Consider the following 25,206-nt stretch of genomic DNA (forward strand, 5'->3'; position numbering starts at 1 on the left):
GTTAGTCACTTTTGAAAATGGGACTTAGGCTCCTAAATCATTTAGGGACTTTTGAAAATTGTGAAGATAGGCACTTAGGTGCTTTTGAAAAATCTCACTAGGCGGCTATCTGCATCTTCAGGCACCTAAATAACTTTGAAAATCTCCTTAAGTGACTTGCCAAAGTTCACAGAGGGAATTAGCAACAGAGGTGGGATTAGAATTTAGGAGTTCCTGTTCCCGGACTGTTGCTCAAACTGCTATGTCACAACTAGTGCAGAGAGCAGTAGAAAACTTAAAATTGTTATGCTGTCACTTCTCATCAAGCACCACTGTCTTTCTTGCTGTGCAGTCTCTGATGGTTTAGCAGTAGCAATTAATAATAGAAAATACCTCATTCCGTAGCAAAACACAACATGGGGCTATTGCTAAAAGCCATATACTATTAAATCCAGGTTTCCAGATTGATATATATATATATAATAGCAAAATCCCATTTCCAAAGATTGACAATTTACTTTGAATCCGTAAGTGAATAAAGTATGTTTACTATTATTTTTTTCTATATTCAAGTTTGAGGATTTTTTTACAGTATTGTCCTTGTAAAGACATGCATTAGGAGCGTCTGTTTCATGCCAGCTAAAACCCTCCTCACATCCAGGCACACACAGTCTGTCAGCAAAACTTTTGTGTTGGTAATTAGAAAAATGCTATTAAATTCTGCCTCGTAATCCCTGATAGCCTCTGGGCTGAGTCATTTCCATTTTGTCTCCCTCCCTCTCTTGGAACTATACTTTGGAATCATTCCTTCATAAAAAGGGACACCTCCCTATAACATGCTCTGCGTTAGCTACATTAAATGTTCAGAGGATTCCAAAGACAAATTGTCACTTTGAGGGTGATTAGAATGGTTTTGGATACAGTTATGGAGCTCCGATCAAGTGACCTTCAATGACAAAGTGCTTATTGTAACGGACAGCCTCATAATAAGGATGAAGTACGTTACAGATAGGCACTGAAGGGTTGAATCTCACCATGGGGAACAACCTTGTACAAGCGTGTAATCATCTGAAAATTTATTCCAGGCTTGTCATGAGTCTGGATCATCAGACAGCATCATAAAACGGATGAATCAGTGCATTAAAACATGGAAGTTATACGCTGAGCTCATTATTTTTGTAGCTTACTGTACAGTACTGTTGAGGAAGAGAGAGATGTTAGATTGTAAATGCCTGTTTCATGACTAGACCTAAAATATTTGTTTAATTAGGAATTACAGATACCGTGGCGATCACTGTTATATAAATAACAAAGATAAAATTAAATCTCTCTCATCTCAACTTAGGTGCAGTACTCAATGGATCCATTTAATAAAGGAAGAGTCAAAGTCTGACAGGGATGCATCATGAGTGTCTACTTAAAAACGGAAATGTTTTACTTGTCCATGTAATGCTTAGTTTTACTTCTGTGTTAGGATTCTCTGTGACTCCTCTTCTGTGACCCAGCTGGGAGAAAGAAGCCAGTTGACCTTCACTTATTTAACTTAGAAAATGATTCTTTGGGCTGGTGGAACCCATGAGTAAACTGCTTTTTGAAAGAGTTGTGATGATTGACATCCATCATGACAGCCCCTCCCCCCTTACTTTTCAATCTACTCATTTCTTAATGTGAACACAGGCAATAAAGTAAGAGATAGAAATGTTAGATATAAGGGGCGTGGCCACTCATTTCACCCAAAAAGGACGATTGGTAAAAACCTGCTTATAATGCTCACTACTGTGTCATTTTCCAAATAAATTTAAAGTGAATTTAGAGCTCATAAAGGCTGCTAAATTAATAGCTATGCCTCAGCATTGTTCTGGAGGATCCTCTCTAGCAAGTTGAAGTATTATTCAGTCTTCATTGCCATCCAGTCTTTATCGTCTATGCAAAAATTGTCTACATAGGTGTTCATTTTGATGGGCATTTTTGTGCTGTGAACATGTTTTCCTAAGGCCTGGATCCATCCAAGCACTTAAGAATGTGCCTAACGGGGTCATATGAGTAGCTCTTTTGAATTCAACAGGATTACTCAAGTACTTAAAGTTTTATGCACATGCTTAAGAGCGCTGTTGAATCTCAGCCTGTGATCAACCACTTGGTTTACATAGTCCCCCAGCCCAGTCATCAAATGATAATTTTTGATTACTACTGATGCTGGGCCATATTTGAACCAGAGCCTACAGGTGAAAAGATCTATATCCATTTCCTGATCCTGGGAAGAACGCAACCCCCTCTGAATGCAATATTTAACATAGTGTGGTCATAACGTTAAAAAAATGCTGCTTTGGTTTTTATTTATATAACCAGACCTGGAACCAAATGTTGGAGCATTTGGGAGTAATGAAACTCTGGTGTAAAAATGATTATCGCTTTAATCTTACCTGAAATCTTTTTCATTGGATATATATTCCATTGCCAGAGAGCATAGTGAAAGGATTATTTTGGAAGGAAGGGGAAAGAATTTGCCAAGGGCCTAACTGGAATGATAAATGTGCTTGCTCCACTAAATTTGTGTGTCCAATTCCTTGCATTTTGTAGCTGTCACTTGTCAGTCCACTTTGCAGCATGGAGAATAGCTGAACACATTTGTATATTCAAATATATGATGGGTGCATGTTCATGTAGCAGGCTCAGCACTTCTCATAGTTTAGCATGGCTGGATAATAATGAGAAGCAGATTTGATAGATGCTTGATTCCCTAGTGTAAGAGGGAACATTTTAGTTTGGATTAAATGGCGAATAACCTCAACATAATGTTAGCTCTAAGGGGAAAGTATAGACTCTTAAGCGAAGCAAATGTTTGATGCAGAGCACAATTGCAGTTCTGTTATTCATAATATGTTCTTCTTAACACTGATTCAGAAAATCTTGTGCTTTTCTTTGATTTCTCTCCTTGGAAAGGTGTCTCTAGATTATTGCTGGTATGGCTCTTCCACCTCCAGACCCACAGTTTGTTCTACGGGGTACTAGTGCTGAAGTCCATACTCTACATTTTTATTGTGGAGGCCAAGAACCCGATTACCCCATTCTCTTCTCTGGGTGAGTAGAAGCCTTTCAGTAAATTTCCCACCAGAAACTGTTACAGAGATGAGCATCCTTCAAACCCTTTTTTTTTTTTTTTTTAAGAGTACATATACTTTAAGTAAATTATAGCTGGGAAAAACAACAAAATGTATTCCCAGTAAGTGGTTGGTGCATTGAATGAAGCCTATGTACATACATAATACTTCAGAGTCCGAGAAGGCGGAAGAACAGCAACATTTCTTATCAAATTTTACATGATTGTCACAGAAAATGCCATCCGTTCCCTCTATCAGGTCTTCCAATGGGCTGATCCATGTCTGGAACCTGAAGACACGCAGGGTCGATACAATTCTAGATGGCCATGGAGGAAAATCTGTGTACTGGGTGGAAGCAATCTATGGCAGAGACAGGCTCCTCAGGTGAGTGGAGTAGTTAAAAGGGACAAGAAGTTGTGGTGCTTGTATTAATCTTGTTGCTGTAACATACTTGATAAGAAGGCGTCACTTATTTCTGAAGTCATTGTAAGTCTTGTCTCTGAACATACAAAACAAAGTGAGAGACAATTTACAATAAAGGACCAAACTTAAAAGCCACAAAATAAAAATTGAGAATGCCTAAAATAATGTTTTCAATTGCTTCAGAGTAAATCCTACTTCCTGTGACTACAGCATCACAATTCCGTATTTCTGGTATCCTTTAGTACATTAATGGAAGTGAGGTAACCTGAAGTCTTTGTGTGAAGACGGTAAATTTGGATGTAAACTGACAAATGTTCCACAATAGTTTTCAAAAAAGAAAAATACAGAATAAGGCCATGTCTACACAAGCGAGCTGTGTCGCTGTAAGAGTGCTCATGTAACCACTCTATGCTTATGGAAGAGAGCTCTCCTGTTGACATAATTAAGTCACCTCCAACAAGCAGCGGTAGCCATGTCAGCGGGAGAGCATCTCCTGCCGACATAATTCTGTCCACCCCAGCGCTTCTGTCAGTGAAACTTATGTCACTCAGAGGAGTGGTTTTTTTCACACCCGTCAGTGACGTAAGTTATACCAACAAAGAGCTAGTGTAGAGATAGCCAAGTTACAAGCTAGGAAACTATAAAGACAAAGGCGATAAGTGAGTTCAAGAGGTGGGAAAAGTAAAGGATTGAAGGATATGCGGGAAGAGCTGGAATGGTGGATTAATATCCACCAAAATTTAACAAGAATGCTGGGTTACATATTCACACTCCGTTGCAAAATATGTTCTGTTCTCCTGCAAGGAGGGATTTTTGAGAGGTTACTGTGTTCCTTGGAATACACAGGTGATCCACCTTCTTTGCAGCAGATGCCAAAGCGTCTGTGTGATTTTGAGGAGTTCTGACATGTTTATCAGGAAAAGACATCTCTTGTAAAGTACTGTAGAGCTCATTAGCATTTATATTTGTTGTCTGCTTAAATTCAGTTAACACCCTGAAGAAATTTGGTATTGAACTAAAATTATTTATCTAATTATCCAGTTTCCCCCCTCATCTATTCTCTGCTGTGTATTTATAACATTATGATGCTTTAAGTATCTAATATAATTCCAGGGCTATTGTTACCTGTATTTTTCCTTATCTTTCTGCATCTAAAATTTAACCAGAACAAACCATTTTCTCCATCTCCTGATAGATTCTTATAATGTAAAGTCCCATGATCTACAGTACTAGTCAATACAATTCCTGTTTTATGAACTAACTGGGATTGAGGAGTTCATAAAATCAAAGTTCATAAAATTGAACATTTAATAATTATAGTAGGTACAGTGCATAACTTAATTTATTAATTGTTCAGTGATAATGTACATTAAAAAATTTATATAGTGTGTCTGATTTTTCTTTTATTGAGAAAATAGCATCTCTTCTTTGCTGCAAATCTGTCTTTTCAAATCTGTACAGTCACTTAAACATTGGCTGAAGGATTGAAGTCACGTTTTGTGGCAGGAAGATGACATCAGCAGCAGAAAAATGGTTCATATGAGTGATGTTCATAAAATCAGGGAGTTACTGTACATGACACTGTTTTGCTTAATGCGTCTGTCAAGTGAGAAAATTGTTAGTAAGAATTATTGTTAGTAAGAAATAGTTGAATTTGTATAATATAATGTATGGAAGAGAGACATGGGGGAGCTTCTTATCTCAGATAACTTGAGGGCAGACACTGTAACTACTTGGATACTTATAGAGTATATTTAATGAATTCATTGTTTCAGGCTTGCATGCCCAATATTTGTTGTCAACACCTGCAATTGCTTGTAACTTGACCCTGAAATAAACTAGGTGGTTGCTCTTACTTATTGACTATGTATGTTCCATCTTTAAAAACGATGTGAAGATTTGATTTGTGGGAAACTGAGGTGTTCAGGATATTGATAATGGAATGTGGAGCTTCATTTTCAAACTACTCCACATCAGTAGAGAGTGACAGTTATTTCCATCTGATAGTGGTTTGGTGACCTGTATTAGATGAGAATGGTCTCAGTCCATTTCCTAGGGTTAAATCCATTCTGTCTGCATAAAGCTTTGAATATTCATGGTTTATACCTCTGGAGTGCAGAAGGTAGGGGAGGTGAAATGTATCCCCTCTATCCCGGGCCAAGATACTGTGCTGTTTTAGCTTTTGGACTGGAATAACAACCACACCTTCTGTACACCACTAGTGTAGTGTAATAGGGCAACTGGCTTCACATAACTATGGAACTATTAATTCCCTCCCCTCCATTGTGACTTTCTGTGTCTGAGTATGTGAGACTAGCACAGAGCCCCTGTCTGTAGTACCTAGAAGGTGTGACTTCTGTGCATCCTTTCCATCAGCAGATCCATGATTTTGGTTTTGGCCCACCACACCATGGAATATTTCAACCTTATGGCTCCAATTTGTTAACCCTTGTTACTCATCATTTTACTGGTTTGTTTCTCTCCCATTAACTCTCCATGGATATACAATATTCCTAGAATCTTTTGACATAGTTTTTACCTCTTTGCATGTAGTATCTTTGTCTAGTTTGCCTTATCTAGTAAATGGTGGGGTTTTGTTTTGTTTTGCCATTCTTTTACATGGTCCGTATAGTCATTACTATTTGCTTAGTTCGTTTGATGACACATGTAAGAAGTTTTTATTTCATTTCTGGGAGAAACTGTGTTATATGAGCTTTTTATTAATGTTTGTGATTCTGACCTTCATAATTATGTTTGAATTATTATAACTTATATGTTGGTATTATTGCAAAAACACTCATTTGTAAATGATCATATACAACGTATATATTTTTTAATTGTAAAAGCCAGGGTCGTAACCAAAAGATCTGCCTCTGGGATTTGGCAGAAGGAAGGAACACAGTGACAGATTCTGTTTTCACTGAGAACGTGGGATTCTGCAAATGTTCTCTGCTGAAGGTGGCACAGGGACATTGGCTAATGGCCATGCCAGGAAAAGACCTAGATGAGGTAGGAAATCTGTTCCCTTCTGTTGCTTGGAGGGGGAAAACATTTAGCATGCTTTGTTCCTTAAATTATCATGACATGGATGAGGTTTCCCCTTTTCAGACTAATCTGTTAGAGAAGAGACACAAGGAGCCCTTTGTGGCTACTAATTGGACCTGCCAGGGATATGAGTGAACCATAAATCTTGCTCTAATAACAAAGCTACTATCCTGGTTTTATCTGACATTTAAATGATGATCCTATATATGCAGGAGTTTTGAAAACTTTTTGTTAATACAGCTATCTGAGTAAGGGGGAATTAGTGATCTGCTGGCTAACTTTAATGTTCAAATAGTTCATCATATTGAGATACTGTTCTTTCATCTGAAATTAAAGTAGTATTATAGTGGGCGATTTGGATGGCTGAGGCGATTGGTAATGCGATAAATAGTCTTTCCACCCTTATGTTAATGGTTTTACTAAGACCAAGTTGGAAATAGTTGAAAGTTATCACTAGCTGATGGATGTTTAGTGAAGTCTGTGTGCCATGATTTGACGGTCTCAATCCAGTTCCTACTGGACACACATCCATGTCTCAAACCAATTACCACAACTGCCATTATTTGACAGGTTTCTTAGTAGTGTCAGTAGGGAGGCCAAGGTCTGAATGGACATGGAAGTTGAACCCCTCCTGTATAGAGGGGATCCCTTCAAAACAGGGTTGAGGGGACATTGTGCAGTAGTTTGCACTGCCACTGCCCCGGTGTACTTGTTCTGGACTTTTGTACTCTGATCTCTAGTGAGCACTAAATTAGTCAAAACCTTTTTTAAAAGTAACCTTAAGTTGGTGATACAACTTTTGTGTTGTATAGTGTCTATTTTAATGTTATATTGTAGAAATCTTTTATTCGTTTTTATTTTGTTTGGCATGCAAAAGTCATATCTATATCTCTCTTTTTGAGGGTAGTAAACAGATAAATATTAAAATACATCCTCATCCAGACATATGACATTAGAATACCAGAGAAAATGGCATATAATTTCATATATAGATAATAACAAAAAGTGTTGCTAAACATCACAAATAGGCATCAAAGGACAATTGATTTTCTGGGTTTCAAGGCACATATATATGAGGTAAAAATAAATGGTGCCCAGATAGCAAGAAAATATGGATTTTTTTTTTTATTCTTTTAAAGTAATGCACATATTTTAGTGCTTTGCTGGATTAAGGCCAGAATGTTCAGCACCTTGCAGGAGCAAGCCCTAAGCCTGTAAGCAAGGCTCTTGTAAGGTTGTCCCATATTTGTTCAATAAGAGCAAAGTACTACAGAGCAAAAACTTCATCTTAAATCTGAAAGGAACATATTCTGCTGTTTGGGGGAGGAGGGGCGTTGGTCCTTATATACATATATTTTCTCTCTGTCTCTCAATGAAGAATGAAAAAATCAACTAATCCACAAGAGGAAAGTTTTTTACCCCCTTTCTTACAATTCATCTTTGTCTTATTTGCATTTGTGTGCATGGGCCCTGCAAACTGATAATGATTTGCTGTCCTCCAATGTAAAAAAGTTCCACTCTTTGTGTATGAGCCTTTACATTAGACCTGTTAAATTCACAGAAGTTCCTATAATGTATAGTACCTCCAGATAGGCAGGACTGTGTGAGACAGAGTGAGAACTTTTGTGGCTTATGATTAAAATGAGACTTAATAAGTGTTTATGGTTGGCTGAGGCCCAAAAAAGAGTAATTTTGTCTTAAAACAGGTTCAGTCCATAAATAATAAGATCTGAACAGGCATTTATTTGTTCATGATTGCATTTAAATCACAAATCATGAGTTACATGCACTTCTCTTGCCAATTTGCCAGAAACATGTTAAAAGCTTTATTAAAGTGAAAAAGAAAAAGGGTGTGTTTCCTTGTGGCCGTCTTTAGCCACCCAGGAACAGTATTAACCTCAGGCAAAGGCAAATCTTTCTTCTATTAAGCAAAACCAATATAAACACAGAACTTCAAGTTTTAAGTTACAGTTGTCAAAATACATGAAACGGTATTTATTTCTGAAGCTCCATAGCCATTAATGCAGACTCCTTCTCTGGAACAGTCAACCCAGCAAGGGCAGATTGTGCCTGATTGCCTTCTCCAGACAGCTCTTTTAGTCTTCTTGCTGCCCTTTGTCCTTGGCAAGAAGTTTAATTCTCGTCTGAAGCATGTTATGGTGGGAATAAAGGAAATGTTAAAAAGATGCAGCAATGCACTTAACTCAATGACATCTCTTTCTCTGAACACTGCAATTTCAGTCTCCTGCTTCCTTTGTTCTATGAGTTAAAGCACTTTCAGATTCAGGAACAAAAGATAAGTGCAATTCTTTCTGCTATTGCTTTTCCAGTTATTGCTACATCTGACTCATTGGTTACCAGTGGTGGCAAAGGAGTCTCCAGAAAAGAGAATTTTTAGTTATAGTCCAACTCCAGTTAACAAAAGCTCCCAGCTGGCCAAAATTGAATGTGCTCTCTGCAGTTGTCCTGTTCTTGGGGATGGCTCCTCATCACTGCAGTCTGGAAATAGTCTCCTCTTCCATTGTTGATTGGGCTTCGAAAGCTTTCCTATGTTCTTTTTTAGTACATTCTGGCTTCCCCAATGCTGGAGAGCAGCTGGCTTTTGGCAAACCAGCTGACAGCCTGTAGAATTGAGGAAGATGTCCTGGCAGGCTTTGAAGTAAAGATATGGAAATCAAAGGAGACCACAGCTGCCTCTGGCTTGATTGATGGCTCCCCAAGGAGAGAAAAACTCTCATATGGCCAGTATCTCAGATGGATTTGCACAACTCTCATTGACTAGAGTTGAAGTTGTATGCTTGTATCTGAAAGCAAAATTTGGCCCTAAAATATACCAGAATGACCCAGGCTGGTAACCCTTGGAGATACCAAACATTTACATTCCTTTTTCATTCAGAAGTAGAGATTCCAGGCAAGTGTTTATTTAAATAAAATTAAATGTAACCTCAGTAATTAAACATGTGTTTATGCTAGGGGGGAAATATAAATAATGTTTCTGACAATAAATATTTGTTAGGTCAAAATTCAAGTACCTCAATACAAATTGACATGGACAATTTTGCCCATTTATCATGCCATGGGACATGCACAGAAATGAAAATTCTAAGGGCTTGATCCTCAGCCCCTCATCCAGCTGTTTTGCATGCAGCACAAAGGGGCTGGAAAGCTGCACTAAACAGACAGTCAAGGATTCTCCCTGCTGTAGGAGAATCCTCAGACAATATAGAGCCGGCTATGTTGGCTTTACACCATCCATTTCCTCATTTTCTCTGTCTGAGGGGCGTGGACAGAGGCAAGCTATGAGGAGGGCCAGAGCTCATATCCCTTGGCCAGTACATCAGTCCCTATGACAGCCACAGCCAGCATAATTTTAAGCGGCTTAAAGGATTCTGTAGAGTTACTGGGGTTTATTCCAGAGCCTCCTGGACCCAGGATCAGGGGAGATAGAAAGATTACTTTAAAACCATCATGCTCTCCACTGTGCCAATTATGAGCATGGCCCCCTCAGATCTGCTGATGATACACCCCTAAGTTTTAAACCTCTTGGGCTGACTGGAATTATGAAGTAGGATTTAAATAGTTTGAGATCTAGAACAGTTCTTATAAAGAGTTGATTAATTCTATGCCATTAAAATCCAATAAATAAATGAGGAGGCTCCAGCATGGCAGTGGGGAGCACAGGCCACTGGCTGCACAAAGGTGGGAGATCACCCTGCTCCCCCCCAGGACACAGACTCAGCGGTGAGGTGGCACCCAACCCTGGCACAGCACAAGGCCTGGGCTTGCCCCAGAAACACCCTGGGGCCCTGCCCCTCTGCGCCAGGTGCACCAGGTGTGGGGCAGGCAGGATCCATGTGTAGAGGGGCTCAGTGTGGAGGGATCCGGGTGTGGGGTGAGAGGATTCTGTGTGGGACAATCTGGGTGCAGGCAGCTCAGCGCAGGGGTTTAGGTGTGGGAGGATCTGGATGCACAGAGGCTCACTGGGGGCGATTCTAGGTGCAGGGGAAATGGGACTCTGCAGGGACTTCCAGGTGAAGGTGGTGGGGCTGAGTGTGGGTGATGGGGGAGTGGGGCTTGGTGGGGTGGGGATCGGGGTGCAGCTAATTGAAGGTCAGTGGCATGGGGGTCTGGATGTGGGGGCTCAGGGTAGTGCACGGGGTGGGGCATCAGGGTGGGGGTTTTAGTGCGGGGGCTCAGTGGGGGGGCAGTCTGGGTGCAGGGGTGCGGGTTCGGAGCAGGGGGTCTGGTTGCAGGAGGGCTCCAGATGCAGGGGTGAGGTTCAGTGGGTGGGATTCAGGTATGGAGGGCTTGGGGGTTCTGGATGTACCAGGTGAGGCTTGGCAGGGGTGTCTGGGTAAGGGAGGTCCAGATGCACGGGGGTGGGGTGGATGTGACCCCTCCCACCACATCTGAGGAGCGATGAGGGCAGGAAGCATTGGAGGATGCTGAGCTTCCTGCAGCTGGGGGAAGTTTTGGGGGGTGGGTCTGACACAGCCCCAGCCACTCCTTGCAGGGGAAGAGGAAGTCCCGTCCTCTCCTGCCTCCAGCCCAGCCGGAACTAGCAGCTCATCCCAGCTCAGGGTAGGAGCCACTGGCTCGGGTATTCTCAGCCCCGTGGTGATTTACCTCTGCCGGCTGCTCTAGGTGCCTGAAATGATGTATCTGCGCTGCTAGGGAGTGGTTTGTGACTGCTCTCGTAGCTTCCTGGTCAGAAAGTCATTTTTCCCTGGGGTGGAAGCAAAGAAATCTGGGGGGGTATGAATTCTGTGCATTCGCAGTGGTGCAGAATTCCCCCAGGAGTATAAATATTATGGCACGAGCATTTAACATAAATGTCTCCAAAGGTAACAAGAATTGGAGTTTTGCTGTTTAGTGTTCTATGCGTTCCTTGGGTGTTTGTATTTTTGTTAATTTAGTTTTACCCAAATAAGTGATTTGGCTGCTTTCAACTTTTGAGATATCATAGAAGAAGAACAGTACTTCTGTAGATTATCAAATATACTGAAATAGGGTTGTTCATTTTCTTCTGCTCAAATTCGCAGCTGTTTAAGGCTTTGCTGTGTATGTTTTAAACTTAGAAATATTGATTGTAAAACCAATTGAAAAGAATGCTTGGATAAGGCTTTCTTGAAATAGCCCTTTTAATGCAGATTTATACCTTTTTATTTTTAATAATTAAAGGTGCATTCAAATGTTAAATCCATTGTGTTATTTACCCAAACAATACAAATAACAATAGTGTGTGAGAATCAAATAGCCCCGAATCTTGTCTCCAGACTGAGCAGCTGTGTTGAAGGAAGAAATCTTCCTCTTGTCCCAAGACTCAGAGCAGCAGCATCCTCTACACTATTGTCTTCCCGTCCAGCCTTCGGGCTCCAGTCGCCTCCACAGCACTCGTGCCCCTCTCCACAAGGGGAATGACTGGTGATTCTATGTAGTGGTAGTTCTCCTTCGAGTGCTTGCTCATGTCCATTCCATATTAGGTGTGTGCGCTTGCCAAGTGCACTGGTGCCGGAAGTTTTTCCCTCAGCAGTATCCGTAGGGGAACGGCTCTGTCACCCTCTGGAGTGGCGCCCACATGGCGTGGTATAAGGGGCGCCACCAGCTCCCCCCACCCTCAGTTCCTTCTTGCCGCCAGTAACAGCCCCGGGCCCGAGGCTTTGAGCCCTGCGATCTCTGCAAACGGCCTATGCCTGTCAGCGATCCACATACCAGCTGCCTAAGTGCTTAGGTGAAGGGCACATAAGTGACAAGTGCCGTATCTGCAAGTCCTTTAAAGCTAGGACGAAGAAGGAGCGTGGTATCCATCGGAAAGCGCTCCTTATGGAGTCGGCATTCACTCTGGCACTGGAGCAGCGGTCCCACTCCACACCGAGCACCATGGCCTCCGTGCACAGTACTCCGCCAGCACCGGTCCCCCTCCCTGGCTCCGGTCAAGAAGCCGAAAAAGACTGTCGGGGAAGATCTCCCACCTCCCATAAGGGAAAGGAGAGGCCAGGGGTGAGCCACGACCCATGCCAGGCAGCTCAACAACCCCCTCAGGAAGTTGGGCTCCAGCTCAGGTCAAACGGTGCAGCCCATCCCACACTTCGCCTGCGACTCCAGATAGCGGTGCAGGCCATGGCCAGCTTCAGGTGCCGTCGACACCCAAAGCCCTCCAAGCAGCTCAGGAGATCCTGACGCTTCTGGTGCCACCCACACCGGCTCCAGCAGTACCCCAGTCTTGGGGAAAACCAGCGCTGGGACCTATGCATGTGTCCCTGCCTCAGCAGCACCATTCCCCATTGAGAGGGACGTCTCGCCATCGCTCGCCTGCTCGAAGCCATCATGTCTCAGGACTAAAGAGGCAGACTCAGCAGAGCCCTCTTCGTTTGCCGCACAGAGGGCACCAATCGAGGGACTCGAGACGTACCTCGCAGGTAGATTGGAGCAGACCCTCTGAGGCACGCGCCACCCAGCAAGAACTTCCAGGCCAGCCCCAACTCTCTCCGAGGGCCCGGTATTAATCAGAGGACTGATTGAGGATCAGAGATCGCAGATCGCTGGGCCGTCATCGCCCGTCTCCTAGGAGTAGGTCACCCTACTCGGGAAGATCCTCCTGGCAACTGGGCCGTATTAGCTCCCGCTCCCGTTTTATGTCCCGGTACTGGTCGAGTAGCGTGAGGCGTGGATCGCTGGATCTCTGACGCAGATCGGTCCCCAAGATCCCGACCAAGACGCCCGTCTCGCTTGGACAGGTCGGCTTCAGGACGCAGTGACCAGCACCGGTCGGACAAGAGCCACCACTCCACCTGATCCTGGTCACCCGGTACCGACTGCTCCATTTATATCTCCGGCATGGAGCGAGGCTCCCTGACTGTGGGACAAGCCCAGGTACCTGCGGTGCCACCTACATCATGAGCACCAAAACCTGTCCTATGGCTCCAGGCGCTGTGGCCGGCGACATGGTACCCAGGGAACCCTTGGGGGTTCACCCAACCCTCCCAGCCCTCCCGGTTGGTGTCAATAGCCTCAGAGAAGCCAGTGGCCTTGGTATCTCGTCCTCCTCCAGTTCTCAAGGCTTCGGTGGGTAAGACCCCACAGGTCCAGGAGGACACAAGGAAGCAAGCTGCTGGACCACCAAGGGAAATAGAGGTCCTGTGGCACGTGCATTATCCTCGTTATTGCCAGATGAGGCTATTATGGAGCCCCCTCACCCAGTTCCTCAGGATGACACCAAAGCGCACCAGGAACTTTTGAAAAGGGTCGCGTCCAACCTGGGGCTTCTCCTACCCTCCTCCAGGGGTACTGCTTTGGAATCACCTAATATGAAAGTGACATGAGCAAGCACTCAAAGAAGAAAAGACAGTTACCGTCCCCATAACTGGGGTTTTTTGAGATGTGTTGCTCTTGTCCATTCCATGACCCGCCCTCCTTCCCCACTGTCGGAGTTTCCAGCAAGAAGGAACTGAGGGTGTGGGGAGCTGGCAGCACCCCTTATACCGCGCCATGCGGGCGCCACTCCACAGGGCGCCAGAGCCGGTGGCCTACGGATACACTAAGGGAAAAACTTCCAGCATCGGTGCATGTGATGAGCAGATGAGCACACACACCTAGTATAGAATGGACATGAGCAACACATCTCGAAGAACACCAGTTGTGGAAAAGGTAACTGTCTTTTCTATTGCCCCAACATGCATCCCAAGACATATTGCTCAGCTGGACTCCCCAAATTTTACAGCACTGCCTTTTCCACAGCACTGCAGTGGAACTGCCCTGCGAGCAATGGTGGATGCTGTTGTGTAGACAAGGAACAAGTATTTAACACAGTGATGTTTGACCCTATTCAAAATAGGGTCAGGCTATATGGTAATAAAAATGCCTGTGTCCTGACAGTGCTACAGCTTGCACCAGTGGAGAATTATGGATCTGAATTTTGCTAATGTAGACTCAGCCTAACTATGTGAAATCAGTATGATGCTGTACCCCCATACATGACCATCATGTAGCCATAATGTAAGGGATGAGGATGAGATACATTCATTAGTGGGTACTTGTATTAACAGCCATGTTTAGCCATTCTATATGCATCCAAAGAAGTGGGCTGTAGCCCACAAAAGCTTATGCTCTAATAAATTTGTTAGTCTCTAAGGTGCCACAAGTACTCCTGTTCTTTTAACAAAAATAAAGGAAGAGGAAACGCGGGGAGAAAAAGGCTGATTTTTAAAAATAAAATCAGCCTGTATTAACATCCAGTTGTATTGGAGACGATTGCAAAATAAGGAGGAAATAGCAGAAAGTGGAAGAGGAAGTTGTGTTATATCCCAACAACTTTGTTTCATTCTCTTATAAAACAATGTGTCTATCTAGATAAGGATACTACAGCTATCAGGGTTCCAAAAACAACTTAAATCCTGCTTAGATTTAAGATTCCTTCCCAAATCCCCCCCCTCGAGAGTGTATTTAAAAAAATCAAAGAGCTTACACCCAGCCTTAATCACGTTATAAGAGTCATGTTTGTACAGCAAAATTGTGACCTGGAGCCTGACCAAATAAACTTGCTTACCTAATGTCAGGTTCAGGTTTTGGAGCTGCCATCCAAGACATCAGTCTGTACCTTGAAGCCAGAGGCGGATGCCAAACCGGGCATGCCCATGTGTCTGAAGCTATGGCAGGTAAGGTAACCAGGCCTGCTAATTGTGAAATGTTTTCCCTGTGCTTTGTTTTATATGGAGCACATAAATCGTTCTTCACTCAGGTTTTGATTTATTGTCAAACAATCAAGTAATATACTATAAAGGGAGCGGGGTGGGGGAGGCAGATACTTGTGAACATCCTTAGTGTAATTTTCTGAGTAATCCAAGCTTTAATGGAAGGTACATGACTTGCAAATGCTTACTAGAGGCTTTGCAACCTTAGAATAGAAGCAATGTTTTTGCATCAGTCAAGAAGAAAATGAGCGAAGTACAGAAGCCAATCTTTTGATATGGTCTCTCATAAAAAAGGGTGATGAGAAGTGATTGGGGTGTTTAAGAAATAGATAGCAATTTTAATGATAGGTTGCACTTATCCACTCAGAAAATAGGTTCTTGAACATTTTTTATTCTAGACGTGGCATATGGACAAAGTGTTTACACCTTGTATTTACATTGGATGAAAAATAGAAATAAAACAATTATTTTTAAAAGTCTTTGTAATTATAAGGTAGGTATCGTAGCCCAGCTGAGGAAAAGAAAGTTTAAGTGATTTGCCCTAAGTCTCACAGTGTAGTGTGGCTGCAGTGGGAATAGAAATCCTGATTCACAGTTCCCTACTCTAACCACTTAGACCATATTCCCTCACAGTGTTTGTTAGTGCTACATCATTGGAAATTATTTACAAATTATCAAATGCTTGCAATCGGATCCTACCATTGCTCCACACTCAAAATTCCCATTGACTTGCATGGAAGAAAACGCCTTATGAAGCAGATGTGGGAATGGGGTTTTAGTGTGCCAAGGTCTCATCCTACTTCCCTTTAAATCAAAAAGGAGTTTTGCTATGGACCTTGGCCAAATGAATATGGGCCCATAGATCTAACCCATGGCGGTTTAAGGATTCATGTACAATCAGAAATAAATTTAAAACAGTACTACTGCATTTTTATTGAGCCAAATAAGATTTAAAAGGTCTAATAAATGCTCAGCTCAGCGTTTGATAGAGTGTAGGTTTAATTCATTCATGTTTGTGACACTATTGGAAGTCCTGGGATGGAAGGTACTCTAATTCTTATCATTATTGTTTTTTATAGTGAAAATACTTCTCCTTCGGTTTCGTGCTTTCATTAGAAATGTCCTGATGGGTTTTCTCATTGTGAGCGTCTGCAGTAAAACCATAGACTAAATGAACACGTTCCATGTATCCTAGCCTCCTGCATGCTAATTCAAAAATGCTCTGTGAATCAGTGAAATAATATCCCTACTGGGAACAGCTTTTGAAACTGTGCTGTAGAGTGGGAGGAAATTGAGGCTTAGGTTAGACTTGTTGTATAAGAGACATTGGCTTCTCCTAAGCAATTAAAGAGCAGGCATCAGCATATTTTGTCATGTTGAGGGCTGAGTAACAAATTAAGATCTCATTTTACTAAATCTATATTTATAAGTATTGATCCGTGATTGAGACCAGTATTTTTCCCCTCACAAAGGAGCATATTCATAAATGCAAATGATACACAGTGATTGTCTGTTGCGCTTCACACCTTCCAGACATTATTAACTGGGTGTGGTGGATTTGCAAGAGTGAGGATGTCTTCCCTTACATTTATTTTTTGCACTCCCTGGGAAAGGCACCATCTTGCGTAATAGGACAAACAAAAAAAATTGAACAAGAATAATACATGTAGAAACTGGAAATGCAGAGTTATTGCTTTATATAAACTATAGCAATTATTCCTGTCGAGTTGACAGCGGATCACCTTTTCTTCCTTCCTTGACAATTATCCAAATGCAAAACAACAAAATGTTCTGCTTAAGAGGAAAAATATGACTTATTTATAAAGAAAAATTAATTTCCCCTGAAACCAGAAGATGAGAGCTGAAGATTTTTCTTTAACAGGGCCCATTACTGAAGCAAATAGGTTATTGTGATTTAATGCTTTGTAAGTAAGGGATCAAACCTAGAAATCCAGCTGATTTCAATAACTATATCATAACTTTGAACATACACAAGCATGTGTACTTGTTCAAATATGAAACTTCATGTAATTTGTATTACCCTGTACAAACATTCTCCTCTTCATGCAAAACTGTTTATTTTTAAATGAGACCAGTTTTGGCTATAGTCAGTTCATAGTCGTTTATTTTCACTAAGAAAACCAAAAACTTGGGGCCAGATTTTTCTAAAATGCTCAGCACCCAGCAGTTCGTAGTATTCTCAGTGGGATCTGCAGGGTGATAAGAACCTGTAAAAGTTTGCCCATTAAATTATGAAAAAGACACAAAGGACCTGACAAGCTGGCCCATAGATATCTTGCTGTATTGACTAGCGAAAGTTATCTACATCTTGGAGATAATTGCTCTTAAAGAGTCACGGGTTGATGTTCATTCTTTGTATGAGCATCTCATAGTTCCAACCAGAGAACAAGCTAAGCCTTGCCTTTGCAGGAGAAAGAGGATTCTGTCATGTAAAGGCTGTGGCATCCACAGGCTCCCAGCCTTCATTTGGAGCCAAGATCAGCTAAGGAGATCACACACACAAATGCCTGGGCGCTGCCCCTTCATAAGATAGGTGCGGGGGATTTTGCTTTGTTTTCTTGTTGTTTTTACAGGCCACTTTCAGTCCAGTTCTGTGGTTTTGCCAGCGCTGATATTTACTTCAGGATTCCTTCCCACACTGAGCACTTCCTTAGATTGAAAGAACATATATCTTGGGGCTATGAAGAAAGGATCAGGGCTCTAACTGCAAGCGTTCATGAAAGGCCACTTTCTTTCCCTTCACTTATCAAGGAGAGCTCTTATTAGCAGGACCACCCATTATTTGTTTGTTTAGCTACTCCTAAAATGAATGTTTTAATAACTAGTGTGAGAGTAGTCTGGAAAATCAATAGAGACGGTGAAGATTTGGCCAGTACAGATTTGTGTCATGCTAGTGAGTCTCTGGTGATTTGAGAGAGAGCCCATATAGTGACACAGAATGGTAGGTGATAATTCATTCTCTGGAAACTTCTTTGAATTTTATTTTAAAATCGAACACAGTAGGCACATAGGATCAACAGAGAGGTGTTTGAAAATAATAAAATAAGCTAGCATAGGCATTACAGGGACAAGACGTCCCTATACATGCTGGTGTTAAACTTGGGCCTATTCTGGTAGCTTTTCTCCTATTAAAGACATAGTTGGCATTTACACGTGCTTGTTTTTCAGTTTCTTTTCATTAGGGATTTGCATCCTAGCTCACATGACCAGTTACTGATTACAGGGTCATTAGCCTTTTGGCTAGTGCAATGATGAATATTTTCCTTAAGTGTGACATGTAATCCAGTAACGTTCCCTTCTTTGAGTTATTTCAGAGGCTTAAATAAATTAGGTGTCTGCCCAGGGTGCCATGCCCTTTGGCCTGTGACATCATTAATCAAAATATCTCTCAATTGGTTACAGTGGGATTCAGACCTCTGTTAACTCTTTGGTAACTAACAAAGAGGTTTTCAAATAGAGGATTAGCTGTTGGGTCTTAAACAGTGCAATGCATTTGGAGAAATTATCTGCATGCAGGACTCATGGGTGTTTTCACCGTGGCAAGATGAAAGTGGAATCTAATTAGTGGGATAAATGGACAAAAGTAATCCAAGAGATTATGTGAGATTGGAAAGTGGTATAAAAACCCACTTCTGTGAGAAAATGGAGCATGCATCTTGGTAAAATGCTGAAAAATGTAAGTTTGGTATTCTATCTTAAAAATTCGGAAATAACTTTCTGAGAACAAAATGAATTTGGTTCTGATAGCCTGGTTATAACTTGATTACTATGTCTAAATATTTACTGAAAAGCTCCACTCAAGCTTATGCCATGAACTATCTCACCATGAGATTCTGACATTTTGAGGGTCATGATGTTTGAATCAAGTGATAAAGAGGAAAATTGTTTAGATTTTCAGGAAGGAAAGTAATTATGTGCTACAATGATGGACACTTCAGAAATGATTTAACAGTAATTGTTCTGAATTAAGATGTATGGAGCACCAGAGGTTGCCTTTAGTGGCAGCCTTCTGAAGCTCTCTGCTCTAACACTGTTCACTTCAATGTTAAGTTCTTTTCATTACTTTTCTTGGTGCTTTGGCTAAAGCCTATCTGGGGGATGTGAAAAATAACAGTTCTTGTAAAACTTTTTGTTGTTTCTGAACAGCCTGACTTTGGTTCATGTCCTTTTCTTCTGGCTGGCTATGAGGATGGATCAGTGATTCTGTGGAATTTATCAGGGGGAAAAATATTAAGCCGACTTGCTTGCCACCAGGAGCCAGTGATGAGCCTTGACTTTGACTCTGAAAAGACGAAGGGGGTCTCGGGCTCATCTGAGGAGGTGCTTACCGTCTGGAGCCTCGATGAGCAGCAGAATTTAAAGGTCAGGATCATCGGCCCCTCTGTGTCATTTATCCCGCTTTGCACTAACAGTTGGATAGACTAAAAAAATATTTAGTCATGAAGAGGAGTTGTTGCAGATCTCTAACTAATTAATCACAGACTGGTTAGAATGCAGGAGAAGGCTGTCCGTGCAGTTAGGCTCTAGTTGAAGAAAGGTGGGGATTTTTTTTTTTAAACCTTTCACATGTTTCTGGTTTTACCAAAGCTGGGTTTAAGCAACCAGCACATAGGCCTACCATTCCGCAAGTCACTATTTTTATACATTTCTTTATCATTACATTATTGTTCAATACTCAGAGCACTTAATAAATGAAATTATTGTAAATCAAAATAAAGGGTTGTTTTCCTAAGGATTCTGCTTGAGTGCCTAGAGTTTTCCCTTTATCTTAGGAAAGAGAAACATTTTAAGACAGTTACAAATAAAAGAGTAAGGTTAGAATAAGTGATTTACTTGCCCAACTAATACTGAAAATCAATGGGATTTAAACACTTTTGAAAATTTCAACCTAAGATATGAAAACAAGTTACTAATGTCAGTTTAGGTACTAGAACACTCCACTTACGTAGGATATGGCCTAAGAAACCAGTTGAGCCTAATGATGGTGAATGGCATTGACCATGGCTTAATCTGGACATCATTAGTAAAAGTTGTTTCAGTGCCAAGGGGTGAGTGGTAGAAATTCTAGGATCTGGTATTCTAGTACAGAAGTAGCCAAATGATGATTGTGGATAAAATTTATGACAGTGTAAATGGGCCCACAAGGCATTCTACATTGCCTGAGTCTCTCTTCACAACATATGAGTGGAAGGATCATGGAGAGGGGCCTTTGCAACTCCTGTGTGAAGCAGTCTGCAGGGATCCTTTGGTGGAGCGGCTACTGGATCTACATTTATACTGCCTTCTGGAGGAGGAGCAGCTGCTATTCAAGCTCCTGGGTTTCCTGCAGCTTTGTGTGCACACACTGTAGAGGCAGAAGTGAATTTCATCCGAGGAGGAGGAGGAGTAATTTGTTTTTATTCAATATAGCTATCTTACATTGGATTTTCTGTATTGACATTAGTCTGTGATAAATCAAGTAGGAAAGAAAGGGATGTTTCCCTCACAATATCTTCTCAGTTGTGTGTTATGAATTAATCTTAATGGGAGACTACAGGTGTGATTTGAGGGGTGAATAAACTCTGAAGTTGTTCACCTGAGGGTATTTCAGGTTTGGTTTTTTTAATGGGCTGTAGTTCCAAACCTATATTCCCAGTAGATGCACAGTTGGTTACTGCAGCTTTAACTGACAGTAGTTTTCCTTGGATGAAGTGCTATTTAAGTGCAAAGTATTAAGCCATAAATAACATTTTTCACTTCATGCATAGTGTGAATCCACTAATAAAATAAATAAAATGTGTCTCCCACACGACTGCTAGAAATAGTCAAGGACACAGATTAAGTTTTTTTCCACTGTTGCATTAATAACACAAACCAGATGGGGATTTTTCCTGACATTCCAGGTACCTGAGGTAATGGTAGTATTTGGAAAGCCACTCAGTGGCACACTATTTTTACTCTTAAAAGTTTTAATAACTAAACTTGGTGCATAGCTATCTGCCTTTGGAGAAATAATGATGCAATGATGGCACTGCTCTGCTGTTTTATGTGGCAGTGTTCCAGTGTGTCAGTGAAAAGACGATGAAGCTAACTACATGGCTTATCCCCAGGAGGGAAGCTGGCATATTGTCTGGTATCAGTAAGTTGCTGAAGTCATCAGTATCAGTGAATGGCTGGATTGGTTATGAGGCTTCTGATTTGGATGAGATAGTATAATTAAGGGATAATGTTGGTGGCAGAGGAATACAGAAGGCAATAAACAGCTTTTGCGGGTGATTAATCAGCACAGCAGAGCTGAGGCATTAAATAATTGCAAAAGCTCTTTACTGCTCATAAACTCCACCTTGTTCTGGTTATATAATGAAAAGGAAGATTCAACAAACCACAATGTAAATCATCAGAAAATTTGTTTTTCTTGCCTCTTTAGGCTTTAAAAGCTCAGTGTTGCTGCTGCCTTCTTGGCTAGAACAAGGGCCTAGAACAAGGGCAGGGCTTGAGGGAATATGTGTTTACAGGTGGATTATTTAAAAAAAAAAAAAAAGAAAGAAAGAAAGTCTCTCCTGAGTGAAAAGGGATTGGCAGGTCAAAGAATCAGGCCATAGTTGTTAGGATATGTGACTAACCTTGGCCATGATTGGCTGAAAGCAAAGAATCCAGATCTCCTTTGGTTCAATTCTTTCCTTTCTGGATCATGAAATGGTTTTCTACTTTGGAAACTTTGCTGATGTGTTTTTTGGTTACATTCATTGCCCAGGAGCTTTTAAGGCGGCTCGCTCAAATCCCCTGGCCACAGCATCAGGTTACTAATTCCCTGAGAGTTTGTCCAGGAGTTTTATCCTGGCTCTCTTCTTCTTCTGGTGGGTCTCTAGCAGATACTGTTACTTCCTTACCATTCCTTAACCAAAGAACATTACCATTACAGTCTTCATTGTCAACTCGTAACTTGCTGTTGACATGTAATTCCAATTATCTTCTCTGGACAGATCTTGTCCATTTCTATTGACATTACTACTACAGTTCTCAGAACTAAGCTTTGGTTATGCCCAGGTTCACAACCTCCGTTCCTTAAGCCATGTCTCCAATACAGACTTCTGCTGATATAGCTATGTTGGTCAGGCATGTGAGGAGGTGTGATCCCTGATTGACATAGCAGTGCCAACAAAAGCCTCTTGTGTAGACACAGTTATACCAGCAAAATGGTACTTTTCCTGGAAGCATTTATTTTTCTCAGGGAGCTGAAATAAGCTATACCAGCAGAAGTGCAGTTTTGTGACTATAAAGTGCAGACACGCTAGAAGTGCTTTGCTGGTATAGTATAAAAGTGGTTCTAGTCTAGATCTGGCCTTAAGCCTTGTCTGTACTAGAAAGGGTTTGAAGCTGTAGCTGTAGCGGTATAGCTATACTGACAAAGGATCAGCAAAAGAGTTCTGGCGGCATAGCTTATATCAATTCCCTGAACTAAAGCACCAAAAGGGCTTTTTGCCAGCAGAACTGCATCTACACTAGGGCTTTTGATGGCAAAACCATGTTAATTAGTGGTGAGGTTTTTTCAAACTGCTACTCAACATAGATATGCTGCCAAAACTTAAGCATAGACCAAGCCTCAATAACACTTCCAATTTTGCTTTCTTGCCTCCAGTATTCCTTCCATTTGGATCTACTACCCTTATTCTTCATTTTCTGTTTCAGGACATCTCCATCTCCTGTCTTATTTTGTATGGTGGATGCAGAAAGCACCTGTCAGGTTTTGAATTAACCATTCTCTTAAGGAATTTGCATTAATATATATCATTTAGGTATTGGAGTGCTGCTTAAAAAAATAAACAACAAACTAGTTCTTGGATAATTAGAGGTTTAAAAATACTGGAACTTGTTTTGGATCTGATCCTGCAAGGTGCTGGGGTGTCCTCAGCTTGATTGTGTATGTCTTTCATAATTTAAGTAAGGGATTGATCTAGATTTTAACTACATTAGTAGACTTGTTAGGGAACTAATATGATTTTTAATTGACCTCGTGCTGTATATAATGCACCAATTTTGCAAAGGAGAAGTGTACACATTGAAGAGCACTTCAGTACAATTTTCCCCTTAGGGAAACAGCCACCACCCACAAATTTATGTGAACTCTAAATTGAATGATGTTGAGTTCTGTTTGTTTTATTTTGTTTTTTACAAGAGAGTTACTTCCCAAAGTGTGTGTTCTCACTTCAGTTTATGGAGGAATTTATATGTTATCCCCTAGTATAAATGGGAGTTGTGTGTGTGTATATATATATATGTGTATATATATATATATACACATAACAATTATAGCACACTGTGGTAAGAGTCTTTTCTCTTTTCAGTGTATGTGCTGAAATGTACTAGATTTCTTATATATTGACACTGCCTCAATAATGATAGTATAAGCACTAAGTGATAACACAATAGTTATTAGTTTGATACTCAGCTTAAGTCTGTTTTCTCTGCACTCTCACACCCCTTCAGGAATACCCCTGAAGTCTGGAAACAAGGCTGTGGCTCTAAACTTTGCAGCTCAGGCCCATCTGTAAGAATAACAAGAGTGAGAGAGCAAAGCTGTATAGTCTGACTATTCGCGCTTAAACCAATTTTTCAGTGATGGCAGAGTAGAAACCATTTAAATTGCAATAAGTGTACAAGGGACACTTTTTTTTAAAGAGACCATGCTGAAGGCAGACTCTTGTGGTCTTCTGTCTCTATCTACTGTTATCCTAACTACTGCATCACCCCCCATGTGTGGTTTAGAAGTTGGGATACCCACTAACAGGCAAATTGATACCCGTGTGTTTGTTGCTAACTCTAAAATCACAAAGATTTTGTTTTCTTGCACTCACTTTAAATAACTTCAACTTTATCACTCAGGTTCAGAAAACACACAAACTCGTCAATGCTGGGATTGCTGATGTTGCCATCCGCCAGGACAAGAAGATCCTGGCAACAGCAGGGTGGGATCATCGTATCAGGATCTTTGGCTGGAAGAAACTGAAGCCCTTGGCAATACTGGACTACCACACAGCAACTGTCCACTGTGTATCCTTCTCAGATCACAGTAGGCCAAGTGAAAGACTGCTGGCAGCTGGCTCAAAAGATCACCGCATTAGTATCTGGTCAATCTATAATCAAACCTCAGGTGCTTTGCACTGTCCTTTGGAAACTCGAAAGCCGGACTGATAAACCAGAAATTGTTGTGTGATTAAAATCTGGGGATGGGGAAGTATTAAACCATCTGCAGTTTGAATGCAAGTCCCCAGAAGAACCTATTCACTATAGAAAATGTGTTGTTGTAGAAGGGAAAGCTAATGCTAGGAAGGGAAGAATGGATGATCATGCAGTTAAGGCAAAGGCCTACCAGAGATGAATTCTGTTACATCCTCTGCCACATGCTTCTTTTGGCAAATTGTTTTGATTCTTTGTACCAGTTTTCTCATCTGTAAAATGGAGATAAGTGCTGTCACTCAGGCATGGTGTGGTCTAGAGTACACTGGTTTCCAAATCATATTGAGATCCTTTAATGTACGTAAGTGCAAAGAATCAGTTTTATGTGAACTTGAACCCATTAAACCATCCATAGCAGTTTCTCATGTCAGTTACTTTTTGTTCCCCATAACTGAAAAGCTAGCAGACCAACCTTGATTTGTTCACACTTCTGTCAGTTTCTAGCTTAAGCCAACAGTCAAGAATGTGACTAGGGATGGCTTTTGGCATTTATGAATTTCATTATGTCCCATGTCACCTCAAGCCTCGCAATTAATCATAAAAAGAAAAAGGAATCTTTCCATGCGCTGCATTGTAAAGCTATGTAAAGCCTTTTCCAGAGCCAGTGCTAAAGCCTTTCCATAGACTGACTAGCAGAAGGATTTAAACTGAGCAATCCAATTAGCGCCCTTCTCCTTGGAGATTTGGGGTAAATTTTCAGTATGGTGAGCCAGAGATTTGGCTGCACATCT

At 41.4% G+C, this 25,206-nt stretch overlaps 1 protein-coding gene across 11 annotated transcripts in view; it reads left to right on the forward strand.

The window, feature by feature from the left end:
* Positions 1-24,835, forward strand: part of GNB1L (G protein subunit beta 1 like) — a 52,660-nt gene extending 27,825 nt beyond the window's left edge. For 7 of the 11 annotated variants that reach the window (XM_034790782.1, XM_034790777.1, XM_034790779.1 and 4 more), the window contains 6 exons: positions 2,923-3,060; positions 3,339-3,464; positions 6,350-6,512; positions 15,104-15,202; positions 19,406-19,621; positions 24,122-24,835. In XM_034790782.1, the coding sequence (XP_034646673.1) occupies positions 2,945-3,060; positions 3,339-3,464; positions 6,350-6,512; positions 15,104-15,202; positions 19,406-19,621; positions 24,122-24,430 (1,029 nt within the window). In that variant the 5' untranslated portion in view covers positions 2,923-2,944 and the 3' untranslated portion in view covers positions 24,431-24,835. Of the gene's footprint in view, positions 1-2,922; positions 3,061-3,338; positions 3,465-6,349; positions 6,513-15,103; positions 15,203-19,405; positions 19,622-22,927; positions 23,035-24,121 lie in introns of all 11 variants that reach the window. The other 4 variants (XM_034790784.1, XM_034790781.1, XM_034790787.1 and 1 more) reach the window with 3 other exon arrangements.
* The last annotated feature ends 371 nt before the right edge of the window (positions 24,836-25,206 follow it).

The sequence above is a fragment of the Trachemys scripta genome, chromosome 15 (assembly GCF_013100865.1).
Source record: "Trachemys scripta elegans isolate TJP31775 chromosome 15, CAS_Tse_1.0, whole genome shotgun sequence".
In the NCBI taxonomy this organism is placed as follows: Eukaryota; Metazoa; Chordata; order Testudines; family Emydidae; genus Trachemys; species Trachemys scripta.